Source organism: Zootermopsis nevadensis, unplaced genomic scaffold (assembly GCF_977971745.1).
Source record: "Zootermopsis nevadensis isolate Lab colony 2312 unplaced genomic scaffold, Znev_1.0 Znev_ptg000013l, whole genome shotgun sequence".
NCBI lineage: Eukaryota > Metazoa > Arthropoda > Insecta > Blattodea > Termopsidae > Zootermopsis > Zootermopsis nevadensis.
Genome location: NW_028259145.1, coordinates 3,874,694 through 3,891,787, shown reverse-complemented (window position 1 = coordinate 3,891,787; position 17,094 = coordinate 3,874,694). Strand labels below are relative to the sequence as shown.

The window sequence follows — 17,094 nt, the reverse complement described above, 5'->3', positions numbered from 1 at the left end:
GTTTGTTCGGCATGGCCAGTCCAGTTGTATCAGTATTATAATTCATACAAGTATTATCACTTCATTATTTCATAATTTACGCAGTCAAAAGCTTTTTCTATGTCATGGAAAATTCCTCCAACATGCATTATTTAAAAATAAATTTTAGTGCAGCGTTGACTTGAAGGCTGCGTCTCTAGTGGATACACCTTTCCATAAGTGAGCGTTACAGAATAGCAAAGAAGTTACGTGGAAAATGTGCTATTGTCTTTAGTAGCAGATATTGTATCAAATGTTGCAATTGCTATTTGATGCAAACAAATAAATAAATAAAAATGTGTTGCTAGCCGCTTCTTCGTACTGCGCGGAAGAGAACCGAATTCGATTCGACCTTTTCCAAATGTGCATTCACTTGTTACGTTAGTGAAGAAGAAGAAGAAGAAGAAGGGAAAAAAAGTTCCTATGTTGGCGACATGTCTCACGTCAAGAAAAAGTAAGCGATTTTCCGAAGCTGCGATGTCTACGATGAAGTGATAAAGGAAACACAAAAATGCAAGGCTAAATTATAAATAAATATAAACATTTTGGTGTTTCTTTGTTGAAGTGACATTTTTTATTTTCGTTCGGTGCTTAATAACTTATTTCTGCTAAGAATGCTTATGTTTTTTATCCCGTCCAAAAATTAACTGTCATCTCAGCCGCGTTTTGGCAACAATGAAACGCGCGATCTCTCTAGAAAATTTTATAACATTCCTGCCCAGGACGGGGCTAAAACCCGCCATCTCTTGTGTTTTAGGGATCGAAGACCGTGCGGATTGCCGGCTTTAACTTGTCACACGGAAGCATGACCTTGATGCCTTAAGGGCGTCAGTGTCCCGGACTTCCATAAATTAAACTTCCTTCTGATGTAGCCAGCTTTCAGGAAATTGCGATAGGTCGATATCGACTGTGGTTTGCGTTGACGTCACAGGAACTGTTTTCATTTGGAGGTCGGCAACTGTGTAATTAACCTCAACTGCTACACTCGTAAGTGTGTTTAGTTAACATTATAAAATGATGCGGTACAAACTATATGTTCTATTTTTAATGCATATTTGAAGGTTTAGTTAGTGGTTATATTTTTTACAGCAAAACAGCGGTTGAATATCCAAATTTGGAATGGTAGTTTACTTCATTAAATAATTATTCATGTGACAATTCCTCAAGAAATTTACTATAAAGCATCAATGGAACTTCAAGAATTTTAAAAAATGAGGCGTGGTTTAAACAAGTCACTTTTGTATTTTAATCTCCAAGGGCCATTTTCGTTTCGCTTTGCTTTGGAAATACGCCTAATTGGTTCCAACTACGTAAACCAATTTTGTAAGATCCTTCAGAAGTTCTATTTGGTTAGTATGGATTAGGATTCTACGTGAAAGTCGAACTGATTTTCTCAAAAAAAAAAAAAAAGTGTACATGCATAACACGAACCCTATATTTCGTGTAGATGGCCAAAAGTGGAAATGTGCATACATTTATTTTTACAGCGAACAATAACGCGAATAAATTGTGACATGTGCGGCTGTTGCACAACCAATGGACGCCGGAGAGTCAAGAGAGACTTGCTACTAGCAGAGAAAGCTCTTCCCCTGCGTACCCCACTACCAGTAGCAAGCGTTACCCTCCCTCTTGGGGATTTCACAGCTGATGTCAATGGCGTTAAACCTTCTGGGATTTTCACCACGCTTGTCGCTGTGAGCAGCTAGTCGTTTGGGTTCAACTATGGACCGTAGATAAGATGGTAAATAACACAGTAATCAGAAGAAGTTTGATTATAAAGTGAAGTCTGTCGGTATGTCAACACTCATTCGAGCGCCATCTTGAAGAGCAGGCCGGTCAGAATACCATTGTCTCATCACGTGTGTGTGCAAAAGTCAAAGTGGAGGTGCAATTGAACATATTTTTCCTTTTCTAAGATCAGCTTGTGTCTTGCCAGAACATTTCACATTCAACACGTGTGAGAAGCGGATTTATTATACCCTCTTCTAGAATTACGTCGTAAGGAATCTCAAGTTTAAAAAAACCCGTTGTATGTGATTTAAGGGGCAGTATTTACTCTTCCTGAAGAAGAAATGTTGAAGGCGATAGAACTGAAGCCAGCAAAGATGTACGGAACGACAGAACTTGCGATGGGGGTGGATGAACCTGCCCCGCGACCTTGTAAGTTTAAATCTGTTTCATGTACTGTTTTAGTGTGCGCTTGCGTGAGTGTAGTATGTATGCCGTCTGTGGTAGACACGCATGCGCGTACGAAATATGCTACATCTTGGAAAGCACTGTATTTATAGCAGATGACAATCCTTTGATCTATTACGTAAATTAGAAATTTGTTTTTAAACTGCCTTAAATGTTCATGGGAATTCGAAGCACAGGATTTTATAAAAGCGATTGTTGGTTGGTTTCTGTAACTGATATTAAGACCTCAGCTATTGTGTTGCGTTTTATGGAAGTGGGGTTAGAAGTGACCTTTTTTTGATTCTGTCGTGCTATTTCCGGCTTACGGCACAGAAGATAAAATATTTGTGATCGTTTTTTGAGCACTCTAGCAAACATTGAGAATTCATCCATTCTTTTTCGCGTTATGAAAGGGCTGTAAGAGCAACTATTTTAATTCTTTCTAACTTACGGTATAGAAGATAAACAGTGTTTGTGAATACATTTAAGCAAAGGTAATTCCCCACATACTCAGCAGTTTACTTATCTATTTGTTAACACGTGGGTACAAAAGTAACTTTCCTTTGTACATTTCTCCTTAACTGGAGACTCATAATGCAGAGTTGTTTGGCATCTTGTGATATTAATTCTAGGCGAACAATGTTAATCAGATTAATGATTTGACCGAACGTATTCTATTAGACAGTGTTATAACCTCCACATTAAGTGTTATTGTATTTTGTCTCTTTGCGGAACTACTTTTTGGGGGCAACCGCAAATACCATAGTACTGATAGACTAGGGCTCGATTTTGGGCTGTTACGCCATAGTAGTAGTAGTAGTATAACCGTAACTACGGTGTCCAGCTGCAGACACAGCAAGGCTTAGAGGCTCGTACTGTACGCGGTTGATTTGTCAACGCGGGCTCCATGACATCAGCAGAGTAGATCCAAAATGGCTGCTCCCTTGGAAGCATGCACGAAGGAAGAACAGCGTTCTGTAATCTGTTTCTTGATTAGCCAGGGTGCGAGACCCATCGAAATCGATAGTTCCAGGAGTTTTACGAATGGAGTAGGAAATTTAAGAATGTCGTCTCTGGTGTGGCCGATATTCCGGCCTGGAATGAAGCGGGCAAGTAGACAATGGCGCCATTACACCTAGCCAAAGCCCCTAAAGAAATCTGCACGCAGGCAGAAGCAGAGAAAGTGATGTTGACGCTGTTCAAGGATCACCAAGGCCTATTTGTAGACGACAGTCACTCGTTCTACATACTGTGACCTCCTTAGGAGTCATAGGAAATTAGCAGTCAGGTCAGAACATCGTGAATGTGTCTAACTTGTGTCTTGCTGCAGCATGACAACGCTGGGCCACGTACTGACTGTGCGACCATCGAGGACATGCATTTCGAGTGACTCAACCATCCTTCATACTCTCTGACCTCGCCTGTTAAAACTACCATGTATCCGGGTCACTCAAGGAAAGACATTGAACGCGACTGGGACGATGTTGAAAAATTACAAAGCTGTACGGAACTGGGGTTTATACAAAAAACCGGTTTTCGAATTTCTACAAAAATTAACACAGTAAAAAATATTTATACTTGTATTAAAATTTTCCAGTTTATTTAATATTTATGGAACTACAAAAATATAACAAAATAAAATATACTCCATACAAAACCAAATAAAAGAAAACTAAAATAACTAAAATCCGTACGAAATATAACTTATAAAATTTTATTTCATTTAGTATTTTTCTTCAGGAAATATGATTTCAAAAAAACATAAAATATCCACTGAACGATTACTTAATCTTGTTCTTATTCTAGATACAAAATTGCCTGAAATAGAAAATACTCTCTCACTGGCTACTGAACTTGGTTTTATCGTTTTCAGGGCATCAAATAATAAATCTAAATTCTTTGTTCTTTTATTTGTTGCCTCAAATACTGAAAATTCGGCCTTCAATGTCTTCGGATTTGATATTATTTCTTCAGGTTTCTCAAGAAACCTGTGAATTGATTTGAATTGAATTGAATTGTTTTGTGGATTTAGCAAATATAGCAAAAGGGTTACCAATCCAACTTGTCTTCTTTCTTGAATTCGTACTTCTAAAGCATTTAATAATTTGGAACTAATTTCAGTCTTTAATTTTTTTAGTTCATTTAACAGAAATTTTTACATATTAATTCTAGTATCTAAAACCGGTTTTTTAAATTTTAAAAAAACTTTTCGAATTTTACAAATTTATCCAAAAAACCGGTCTTTAAGCCCGGTTTTTAAAAACCGACAAACCCTATACGGAACCAATCTGCGATATACAATCTGTGAAAAAAATTTAAGGTTTTAATTTGACTCGCCGTTGTATTTTGGCTGTTAACGCATCCACTTACGAGGAACCATACGTCATCACTACAAAGAACGTTTTATAAAACGTCTCTACCCCCTCGAATGAAGTCGTGAGTTTACTCGGAACTCCATGTTTTTATATTTTAAACAATTATTCGTATTGTGCCTTGTTATGCAGATAGGCTGCCGGTTATCGGAAACCCCACCGTTGTTCTAGCTGTCCACGAAGCTGTTATTACTGCTGTCGGGAAGTCCCGTGTAGATACAGATATTAGTATCCTGAAACACAAAATCCGTTTCAACGAAGTCCTGCTCGCTCATTCAAATGAGGGCAAAATTGTACTTGGAAGCGCATAATATGGACGTACGTCATTTATAAATAACCGTTCGAACTATTTTGAAGTTAAAAACCGTTAATTCAGGAATCATTTTTACGTACGTAAAAACTTGGACCTCAAACATTTATAGAGAACAGAAAATAATACGATTGCCTTCGATTACAGGATCTTAGACGAATTCGAATTTGCATGTTTATCTCTAGGACATTCGTGGACCAATTCTTATCATCCTCTTGATTGACAGTGAAGTTCTTCGGGTATGATAATACAGTGGTACATCAGGCTAGGCGAAGTGCTGAAAATCAACAAAGATGTTTTGCTCTGAGACTGATTAAAAAAATTAATTATTTTTTTTGTTTACGAAAATGGCAATGGCCACGGTAACAGTTCTGTGCGATTATCGTATGACTTTTAACGAATATCTGTTAATTTCAAAATATGTCAGACACTTAGCTTGTTTAATGACGTTTCATCTTCGTAGGTTATATGAATTTCCAATGGATGGGATGACGAATAAGCAAGGAAATACGTGGTACTGACCTGTCTGATCAATTATCTCGGAATCAGCGTGAAAAGACTATGGAGAGATGACCCTAAGGAGAGATTCGAACTGGGAACCTCCTTAATGAACGCAATCTTTGCAGGGACTGAAGAAGGCAATCAGAAACCCATTAGTTAGGATATCAGGGAAGTGGGCTGAGGTTTTAACTCGGAACGTCCCAAATTTGAAACGGGAGTGCTGTCCACTCCACGACGACGACGACGTTAGGTTACAGGAACTGCTTCTGCCAACCTTAGTATCATCTGGACCCGGCGTTCAAGTCACTGGGTAGCACGAAGGACGTTTTAATTCCGTTGCAGTTCGCTTGATGTTTGTGGTTACTAATGCATCCTTAACACACTGACGACCTTGAAGAAACAAGCAATCACATAATTGAATGATAACACGTGATAAGAATAATGACATACATCGTCGATGTAAGCTCACATCGTTCTTTGAATACCTGTGTTTTATATTTGACTGAACAAGTTGCATCGACGTCAAGGTTCCGAAAAAATGACTACGATATTAGTAAGGAGATAAATTAAAGAATTTTTGTCCTCTGAGGTGATGCAACGGATGGTTCGAAACAGGTTAAAGAAATGTATTTCCAATTCATTTGAATAAATGGCTTTTCACTTTTCCGGTTACCCTGAAAGTGGAAAGTCATGATTTGTAAGTAGCTCGTCGCATTCTCCACAAGCTTCTACAAACTAAGAAACTGCATGGAGAGACGTTATTCTTGAAAAATTAGTAAGGAAACGCTCACCTTTTATGAAATCAGAAGCTTCATTACCGTGTCCACAAGAGTCTGCCACCGGCCCCTATCGGGTAAGATGAACCATCCACTCTGTTCCATTAGGATCCATTTTAATATTATCATTCCATCTGTGCCCAGATCTTCCGAATAAAATTTTTGTAACGATTTCTCCACGTCTCCCTTCCTCACATGCGTGCTAGGTTCCCCACCCGGGCCATTTTTTATTGTATAAACCAATTTCGGGAATAGGAAGCTGGCAATTCAGCTCCACAGTTCCATAGACTGATGACGCGTACCATTGCCGATCTTCGATGTCTGTGTGGAATTACGCAGATTTTAAGAAAGTGTGTCATATTTCTGATTCTTGTTCCCGAACTACTTAAATGCGTTTGCGATGACACGGTCGATAACAGGCACGAGAATGAATACACTCGTTCTGATAACATATTCTGTTTTATCAAAATAAGGCATTAAAAATTAAAATTTAATATCAAGTCTCCGAAACAATACAGGACCAAAGATAAGGCTGAAGATTTTCTGTCTCCTCAAATTCCTTCCATATTTTCTGTGTTAGTCGCTATGAGATCCCATATTTGTGGTTTAATACGTAAAGCATTGATTTATCGCTGTCCAACGACAGTTTTTATTTATTTATAGCAATACAAAACGTACGTGATAATATTTTAAATTCCAACTGGTTAACGTTCTTTTGGCCGATTTGAATATAAAATGAAGGACGTTTTTTTTAAAATGCTGAAAAACTGCTCTATGCACGAAAAAAAAAGTGTCTGTAAATACGGGTCCTTAGATTTTAAAATTAAATTAGCTAAGGGATAACAGTGTAATCTTTCTTGAAAGTTCTTATTGAACGCTTCGTTTTCAAGTTTTGGCCCTCAAGATCACCTGACTTCAAAGGCTTGATTTTTATTGTGTATGCTACGTAATTTAATGATATAGCAGAACTAAAGGTGTTCCAATTAAAACACAACTTTAAGGTAAATAGGTAAAATTAATTAAGTTTTTCTTCCGTGGAGTCCAGATTTTAAAAGGCATATACCATTTAAAATGCTTACGATTGGGATGTAATACAGAGTCCATGCCGAGACGAGCGAAGTCTGAGGTTGAAGATCAAAGATTCTGGACATCTTATTAAAGATGCCAAGTTTTGGAAACAATCCTCCAAGGACCATAATAATAAGTAATATTGTTTATAAAAGTAATTGGTATACATTTTGAAACGGAAACAAATCCCGAGTATGTGTTTGTTTATTGTCAGATTCGAACACGGAACCTTCAGATCAGAATGACGATGAACAATAAATCACGGAAAATAAAAGAAATACAATATTTAGACTTGATAATTCGATCTTGAACACGTCTTCTGTTCTGCTATACAGACTGCTCTGTGAGGGAACCAGGTCTACCAACCGAAGAAACACATTCACAGGGGTTTTGCTTTCGAGGGATTCCGGAGAAGTCATTAACATGTTTTTATTCAAATTAGGCGACATATTGGTGTCTTGTTTACCATACGTCTGGCATAAATCGTTATTGTAATGGGAGGTACAGAAAAGCCACACCAGGGCACCGGAATTACGACGCCAGCGCTGTACTTTTACATCACTTCCGGTGTGGGACTTCGAAACTTTTAAGCGCTTGGGGTTTCTTTTTGCACAGAGTCTACAATGTAAAGAATTGAGTTTTATTATTTGAATGTTTTTGAAGGTTCACGTTAATGTTTTTCTTTTCTTTTCAATAGATGTTGTTTGTCGACGTATCTTAACTGTATTTAATTGTTGGCTTTACGAGACGATTCTGAACAGGGTTGTTTTAACTATGCTGTGAATTGATTTGAACCAAATATAAAGTATAAACACAGAAAATATTCTGTTTTTGTGTCACATACATTTATTTCATTGTTTTACGAAATATTTCAAGTATGAATTAAAGCAATCTAAAATGTGGAGTTGGAGTTATTGTTGTAACTTGCAGATACACATTCATTTTTCTGAATAATTGATTTCCAGAAATGGAAAATGATCAAATATTATTTACATTGTTCTTATAATTCTGAACAAATAAATAAGTTACATGAATCAGCACCAATGTTCCAATTGTTGTAATGTCTGCATTTGATAGCATTCTGGATTATATTACGATGATGATATTTTGTGTTCCTTCGCCGTGCCGCGTGTGCCAGAAATTACTGATTCTATCACCCCAATCATCCATATTCATATCACCGTGATAACCTCAAATCTTGAGTTTAAATAGTTCGTTTATGACGTCTGAATCTTACAAGTAACGCGTTACACCTTGTAACACAAATTAGACGTGAAGAAATTTTAATTAACAATAAACGAACCATATTTATGTTTACGTATACTTCAGATTTGACCTATAAACCCAGTTTTAATTGTCATTTGTTGAGGTTTTTCCACGTGTTTGTCTCATTCCTGTGGTTTAGTTTGCTATCATGAACTACAAACAACAATAACATGACACAGACCATTCAATCAGTCATCCTGATATTCTTATCTCTATTTGTTATACGACGATTATTAAGATTTTTATAATTTTTAACTTTTCTATGATTAGATATATCGTAGCATATTCGATAGGAGTATTCAGTCTGTCGTAAGATTGGAATGTCGTCGTTGGATTTACGTTTACATCGATCACTGATATGCTGACGTAAGTGTCATAATTAGGAGCTGTAATTGTTCAACGGCTGACTGGATGAGAGGCTGCTTTCCTGAAAGCGTGGCCTTGCTGGCTGACTATCCTTTTGATCGACTAGGTGGCTGGTTACTGGGAAGACCTAGACGTAGATGGGAGGATAATGTGAGGCGAGATCTATGGGAGATAGGAGTTGAAGGAGACTGGATTTTGTTGGCCCAGGACAGGTCCGTTGGAGGGCTTTGATTAATTCGGTGATGAACCTTCGGGTTACGTAAGCCATCTGGTTTGTTTGGTCCACTATTTGGGAAGCCTGACGGGAAGAGACCGCTGGGGAGACCTAGACGTAGATGGGAGGATAATGTCAGGCGAGATCTATGGGAGATAGGAGTTGAAGAAGACTGGATTTTGTTGGCTCATGACAGGGTCCGGTGGAGGGCTTTGGTTAATTCGGTGATGAACCTTCGGGTTCGGTAAGCCATCTGGTTGGTTGGGTCCACTATTTGGGAAGCCTGAGGGAAAGAGACCGCTGGGGAGACCTAGACGTAGATGGGAGGATAATGTCAGGCGGGATCTATGGGAGATAGGAGTTGAAGGAGACTGGATTTTGTTGGCCCAGGACAGGTCCGTTGGAGGGCTTTGATTAATTCGGTGATGAACCTTCGGGTTACGTAAGCCATCTGGTTTGTTTGGTCCACTATTTGGGAAGCCTGACGGGAAGAGACCGCTGGGGAGACCTAGACGTAGATGGGAGGATAATGTCAGGCGAGATCTATGGGAGATAGGAGTTGAAGGAGACTGGATTTTGTTGGCTCATGACAGGGTCCGGTGGAGGGCTTTGGTTAATTCGGTGATGAACCTTCGGGTTCGGTAAGCCATCTGGTTGGTTGGGTCCACTATTTGGGAAGCCTGAGGGGAAGAGACCTCTGGGGAGACCTAGACGTAGATGGGAGGATAATCTCAGGCGGGATCTATGGGAGATAGGAGTTGAAGGAGACTGGATTTTGTGGGCCCAGGACAGGGTCCGGTGGAGGGCTTTGGTTAATTCGGTGATGAACCTTCAGGTTCGGTAAGCCATCTAGTTAGTTAGTTAGGTGGCTGGTTGACTGGCTCATGGATTCTCTTTCTGAGTCAGACGAACACTATTTCACAACAAACTCTGCTTAAACGCGGGTTTGTACAACGTGGTTTAGGTTATACACGTGAAAATAAATGCTAATGATTATGAATAAAAATTTTCTTGAATATTATCCATCGTCTAGTAAAATATAAAACGTAAAACGACGTTTCGGAGGTGGGGGGGCTCTATCTCCGTCTTCAGGTTCCTACTCAGTTGGGCCCACTAGATAGAGCTAATCCCTATCTCCGGACAAAGTAAAAAAGGTGTAAGTCCCGGAATAAAAAGACATCACCACACCATCCATCCGTGGAACGTAAAAGAATAAATAGTAGAAATAAAATTCGTTAAACACGATAAAGCCAAATAAAACAAAAACTCACAAAATGTGGGAATAAATACACATGAACATTAATTCGAAACCGGAATCCAAATAAGAGATAAATCCAAACGTCGTTTTACGTTTTATATTTTACTAGACGATGGATAATATCCAAGGAAATTTTTTTATTCAAATGACTCTTCACCATCGTCAAGAAGTTTTAGATCTGATATACAGAAAATTCAGTTATACGCGGTCTGCCAAACACGCTGTATAGCATGAGAAAAATACCGATGCTGTTTAAGAAACTAAGGACCTTAGCTTTTACTAGGTATATTTTATTCAGGGCACGTAGAACCTCGACGGCCACGACACGATTTCTGCCTCCCGCGTGGCTCACAGTCTCGCAATCCGCGGTCAAAGTCTCGCTTACGCCGATACCTTGTTACGTTTCTCGTATTTGGCTGTTCATGGCAATGCCCTTGGATAGCAGCATGGAACCAGAATTGAAATTGAAATGTGACAGTGGAACAAAGAAAAGTCGTACGTTTTATGACACCAGAAGATAAAATAACGTAAGTCATGCAGCTGTTGGTCTGTTGATATTTTACTTTAATGGTCAACTTTCTGATGATACTTATTGCATTACAGTGTGTTCAAAAATAAATATTAAGCGATATTTTATTAATTTACTTTGACTTCCTACGGCCCCTTTCCATATAATACTGAGTTCGTCCAACGCGGTTGCTTTCTAGGAACTTATCCCCGGCTCTGGGCTAGGGTGCACAGTAACGAGGGAATATTTTTTAACACGAAACTGTCTTTTAATTTATTTCAAAAGAAGCGTTGTGAGTAAAACTTTTAAGTTCATAAAAGCGTTCGGTTGCATATAAATAAGACGAATATCCTCAAGGAAGTGGTTTCCCCGTCTATTTTAAACATCGGCGGAACATTTCTGGCCAAGCGAAAATGTTAGGTTAGGTTATGTGAGGTTATGACAGAAGTAATAAATCTGGTGCGATGTTATTTGAGTCAGCATAACAGCTGACAAACACAAAGGGAAAAGACAATGTATATGCCACATTTTCTAATAATGTATTTTAAACCTTTATTATGTTTTATTTAGTGTTCTGTCTGACGACAGGTCCATATGAACAGGATCCTTCCATCCTTTTCTCGGACTGGGACCTGTTCATATACGTTCTTGGCAGATGATCCAGAAGTGGTTTGCCATTGCCTTCTTCTGTGTGTGAATGGAGTAATTGTTGGGATGCCACGGAGAAACCGGGGAAGCCCCCGGAGGAAAACTCCGTGTTGCCTAGACCACGGCCTTGCAGGCCCAACACAAGTTATAAATTCGGGCACCGCCGGGAATCGAACCCGAGATCCCAGGATTACAAGGCCAGCGTTCTAACCGCTAGACCACCTCATCTTATTATTATTTAGTGTTCTGTGTGACGACAGGTCCATATGAACAGGATCCTTCCGTCCTTTTCTCGGACTGGGACCTGTTCATATACGTTCTTGGCAGATGATCCAGAAGTGGTTTGCCATTGCCTTCTTCTGTGTGTGAATGGAGTAATTGTTGGGATGCCACGGAGAAACCGGGGAAGAAGCCCCCGGAGGAAAACTCCGTGTTACCTAGACCACGGCCTTGCCCAACACAAGTTATAAATTCGGGCACCGCCGGGAATCGAACCCGAGACCCCAGGATTACAAGGCCAGCGTTCTAACCGCTAGACCACCTCATCTTATAATTTCTCTGCACATGAAAACATCAACTGTACGAGATTTTTACTCGTACAACAATACGCCTTCTCAATGCTGTACAATTGTTGCGGTTACAATGTGTGATTTTGGAAAGTGACGAGAAAAATTTACGTACGAAGTCGATACCGCGCTCAAGATTCGAACTGGGTATCACATTGCATCTTTATTTCTTTCGTTGTTGTAAAAAAAATAGGATTCTAGCCTGTTCCAGTTAGAATCATTCCTGAAACTATGTAGCATATCTCTTGGAAATACTTCTTGGACAGGGGATCAGCCCTTCGTATACACAGGGCAACATCTTAACAGAAACAAAGGCGGACAGACATCGAGAGGGAATCGAACCGGCGAACCCAATGTTCTCAAGCGGTTGAGGACCTCGCCGAAGAATGCACAACCGATTTAACATCCATTATTGTTATCATGTTGTGATATTTTGTTGTAAACCATGAATGTGTTTACTGTTTGTATGTAACATCGATATCGATAAGATTGTTTTCGTAATTATCTCTCGTGAAATTCTTTGTTAAAGATGATGATTATTCGGAACCATTCAGCCGATCCGGATGCAGATAAAATGATTTAGCCCAAGGGCATAAATTGAAAGTACAATCTCTGTCCAAACTGCGTAGATTTAAATGAAATATGGTAATGAGGGTGTATACTGAAAGTTTTTAAACGATTACTTTTAACTTATATTGTTACGAAATAATCTGTATTTTAAATATAACTTGAATTGAATTTAGTAATTTTTAATGGTTTGCATAATGTATACTTAGGATGAGAGCCTCGTCGCATATTTGGTGTTAGCCAGCGTTTCGGCAAACATTGCAGTTGCCATCTTCAAGGTGAATGAGGCCTTGTATAAAAGTATAAAGTATATAACGCACCAACAGGCTGTGTGTATCGAAACGGTATTTTTTCCTTGCATTGTTGCCGTAGTTTGCCTCTTACATATTCTTTTATCTGATAATCGACAACAATGGAGTTGAGAGAGTTTTCGATAAAATCCTGTGGAGAATAAACGATCATTTTTAAATCTTCTCTACTATAAAAATTTGTGATTTCGTCGTCGTCAATAAATTACGTCATCAACAATGTCAACTATAAACAAACTCGGCATTGTTGTGGAACACAACAATGCCGAGTTTAGTGTCTTACTCAAGATTTTAAAACGCAACCAACCCCCCCGAAGGAGGGGTTGGTCAAGTGTTTTAACCCTCCATTCGGGGGGTTTAGTTTAGTTTCTTACACAAGATTTTAAAACGCAACCCCCCCCCCCCGAAGGGGTTGGTTGCTTTTTAAAAACTTGACAACCCCCTCCGAGGAGCTCCGAAAGGAGCGTTCTGCCCTAGTGACTTAAAAATAGGTTTTTGTTGACCGTAGTAGATTGATGGTGTACTCTTTAGTTACATTTACTGAGTAATTGGCAATTAATCCGCGTTACGATTTAAAGCTGAAAAAAGGTCGACTTGAATGCATCGGGAGAGTGAGTTCCAGTTACGCAGTTTTCAAACAAGTTTAAATTATAATAATTAAAATAACCTAATTATATTTCTTCTTAGGGGGCTCCTCGCTAATGTCTCCGCCTCCAATGTTTACGAAGCTCTACAAATGTTAAGATTAACCTACTTAGGGTATGACGATTATCCAAGGAGATAAAGTCGGAAGCACTTTATTTATTTATTTTGTTCGTCTATGGCGTGGCGTGATGAACTTCGCGAGCAGCTGGTGTTAAGTCTACAGCAAATAAAAGTCAAGGCCAGAACGTACTTGGATAGACAGCAAAGGAAAAATAAAAGTTCAAGGAATGGATTTCTTTAACAATGCAAAGAAGTTTAAAAAATGCTGTACATAAACACAGAGGCCTACGTATTTGCTCTGTACTCACTAATAACTGCGTTTGCCGAATTTCGTGAATCTCTGAATAAAAGTTCGAGCTTTTAACTCGAAGCTTGGAAGTCATGTCACTGTGATAAGCGAAGTTTCGAGTGCAATAGACCCTAATTAATTCATGTCAGAAATGCGTACAGAATTTTAGTCGGTAAACGTGACTTGAAGAAACTACTTTGTATTCCTAAGCGAAGATGAAAGGTTTATATTAAATTGGATTTTAGACTGAACGTATTTCCTTGATAATAATGTGCAGTGACGGACTCAGTACTGAACCTTAGCGTCTCATAAAAGGTAATTTCGTAGGATTATGTTACACGGAGTTTGATTTTTACGATAGCGCATGGTAGCTCAAAGTTTGGTAAATTTCTTCGTCTTAATTTCATATTTCCCACTTGGCGTCGCATTGGTTTGCCCCAACGATTCTACAAAACGCAGATTTTAAAAAGATAAATGACTGTCTTCCGGCACATAACGCCGTGCAGTCTGGTAGAACTTTACAGACGTTTCAGAGGCGATTTTAGTCCTGATGATGGAGGCAGCAAGGTATACGCGGTTCGTACCTGACCTATCCCGAGCGAGTTTAATCCAGTCCACAATTTTACATCGTATTTCTTTAATATATGTTTAACTCCTAGCTAATTTAAGGTTTACTAAATGCACTCTGCAGCCACGGTGGTCTAGCGGTTAGAACGCTGGCCTTGTAATCCTGGGGGTCTCGGGTTCGATTCCCGGCGGTGCCCGAATTTATAACTTGTGTTGGGCAAGGCCGTGGTCTAGGCAACACGGAGTTTTCCTCCGTGGCATCCCAACAATTACTCCATTCACACACAGAAGAAGGCAATGGCAAACCACTTTTGGATCATCTGCCAAGAACGTATATGAACAGGTCCCAGTCCGAGAAAAGGATGGAAGGATCCTGTTCATATGGACCTGTCGTCAGACAGAACACTAAATAATAATAAGATGAGGTGGTCTAGCGGTCAGAACGCTGGCCTTGTAATCCTGGGGTCTCGGGTTCGATTCCCGGCGGTGCCCGAATTTGTAACTTGTGTTGGGCAAGGCCGTGGTCTAGGCAACACGGAGTTTTCGTCCGTGGCATCCCAACAATTACTCCATTCACACACAGAAGAAGGCAATGGCAAACCACTTCTGGATCATCTGCCAAGAACGTATATGAACAGGTCCCAGTCCGAGAAAAGGATGGAAGGATCCTGTTCATATGGACCTGTCGTCAGACAGAACACTAAATAAAAAATAAAATAAAATGCAGTCTTTACTTCGGGTTTCTCATCCCGAGAGCTGAAGTTCCTTCTCGCCTTCGTACGTCAGTCGGGATGCGTGCAAGAGACGAGATATTTCTAGCAGCTTTGGCTAGTGTGCCAGAATGAAATCTAAGTTCCTTCAATGAAATGTCAAGTTGAAGAATCTTCTCAATCCAAGCGTCGACCCCTCGCCAACCTGTGACCCCCTCTACCATAAAAGGCTTGGAATTTTTAAATTGGCTGAGCAACTGTTAGCTTTACAGAAAGTCTCTTCATCTTGGTCAGTTAAAATTGTGATTTGTTGCAGCTCAGATGTTTGGCGTGAGACACTTGCAAATAATGCTCATGTTCTTGTGCCTCGCCGTCGGGTACTCGCTGCGAGTCAACTTGTCTGTCGCCATCGTTGCCATGATGGACAGGAATGGGACAGGAGTCGATTTTCCTGTAAGTATTAATGCTTAAGTTTAAGTACTGATGACATTTTGAGAAAGTAAATCAGTAACCATCAGTTTATTGCATTTGTCTGATAATCTGGTCTGTGCAGCTTTTTAGTAACGTTGTAGATATTTCATCATAACCACGTGAATTTTTTTGGTTTGAGAGAATTTATTAGACTTTTAATTTCATTTGTTGTTGTGGGCATAAGACTTAACTTTGGGAAGGTTTTAGGAATTGCTTGTTGCGTCTCCTGTTGTTATGGTTGTAGCGTCATTCTTAATTCTTTATATAATTGTTAAGAAATAAGTATTGAAAGAATTTGCTGTGAGTTTAGGATTCTTTATTATATTATCCTCTATCTCTTTTGATGGGGTCATTTATTCTGTAGAATATTCACAATTTTTCAGACTGCTTTTTAGTAATACATTATTTTTTTTCAAACACCTTTATCTCTGTTTTGATGGGGAAACTCGCTTCAAAATTTCTTAACAAGAAATTTAGGAATGTGTGAAATTTTGAATGTACGTACACCATGTCTGTTTAATACTAACTCCCAGTTTTCATTGTTTAGGCACGTTACAATATTTAATGTTTCTTTTACTGACTTTTAAATTACGCTACTTCAGGAATACAACTGGGACCCAACTGTGAAAGCAAATATACTGACTTCATTCTTCTGGGGCTATGTCATAACGCAAATACCAGCAGGACAACTTGCTCAGAGGTTTGGACCAAAGATCCTCCTCACAGGGTCCTTATTTACATGTTCAGTGTTCACTGTCCTGACGCCTCTAGCAGCTGAAATTGGTGACTGGGGTCTCGTGTGCGGAGCAAGAGTGATTCAAGGACTTGCCCAGGTAAGTCATTCCCTATTAAGGGCAGTAAAGGTAAACATTTTAAATGCAACACACTAATAACAAGTTCTATGCTGGCGGTAGCATAGCTACTGGTAGGGCCTCCCTAGCCAGATTGGTCGAGGGGGAGAGGTCAGACTAAGACAGGTACCCTGGTCCTCCAGGTTGGGGGTTGGTCGCAAGCCTAACAACCTTGCACCGTAAAAAGGAAGATGTTTCGAAACCTCGATCAGAGCCTCGGACAGATGGACCTAACAGAGGACCGAATGGAAGAGGAGAATTGAGGAGGCCATGGACCGAATATGGACCAGAGAGCCATAGAAGAAGAAGAATAACAAGTTCTAGGAACAACGTACTATCATTTAAATGTGCCCTAAGTCATAAATTAAAAATGAAATACCATTCTGATTTATTTCTTAACAAACTTTCACCTTACATAGATGCTTGTTGACTAGATGAATAATTATCAACTGTCCAGGGAAGATCGTATTCCAGTAGCGTTAGTTAATTGCAACTGTTACAAAATTTCAGTAACTGAGATTTCATATGTACGTGTTAATTCTGTACACTTGCCATGTTGGGATTTTCAACACGTACACAC

The 17,094-nt window shown here is 39.4% G+C and overlaps 1 protein-coding gene across 2 annotated transcripts in view; it reads left to right on the top strand.

The window, feature by feature from the left end:
* Positions 1-17,094, top strand: part of LOC110836956 (putative inorganic phosphate cotransporter) — a 29,874-nt gene that overhangs the window by 3,938 nt on the left and 8,842 nt on the right. The window contains exons 1-3 of one of the 2 annotated variants that reach the window (XM_087348817.1): positions 2,068-2,178; positions 15,509-15,645; positions 16,266-16,496. In XM_087348817.1, coding sequence (XP_087204943.1) covers positions 2,091-2,178; positions 15,509-15,645; positions 16,266-16,496 — 456 coding nt within the window. In that variant the 5' untranslated portion in view covers positions 2,068-2,090. Of the gene's footprint in view, positions 1-2,067; positions 2,179-15,508; positions 15,646-16,265; positions 16,497-17,094 lie in introns of those variants that run through there. The other variant, XM_087348818.1, reaches the window with a different exon arrangement.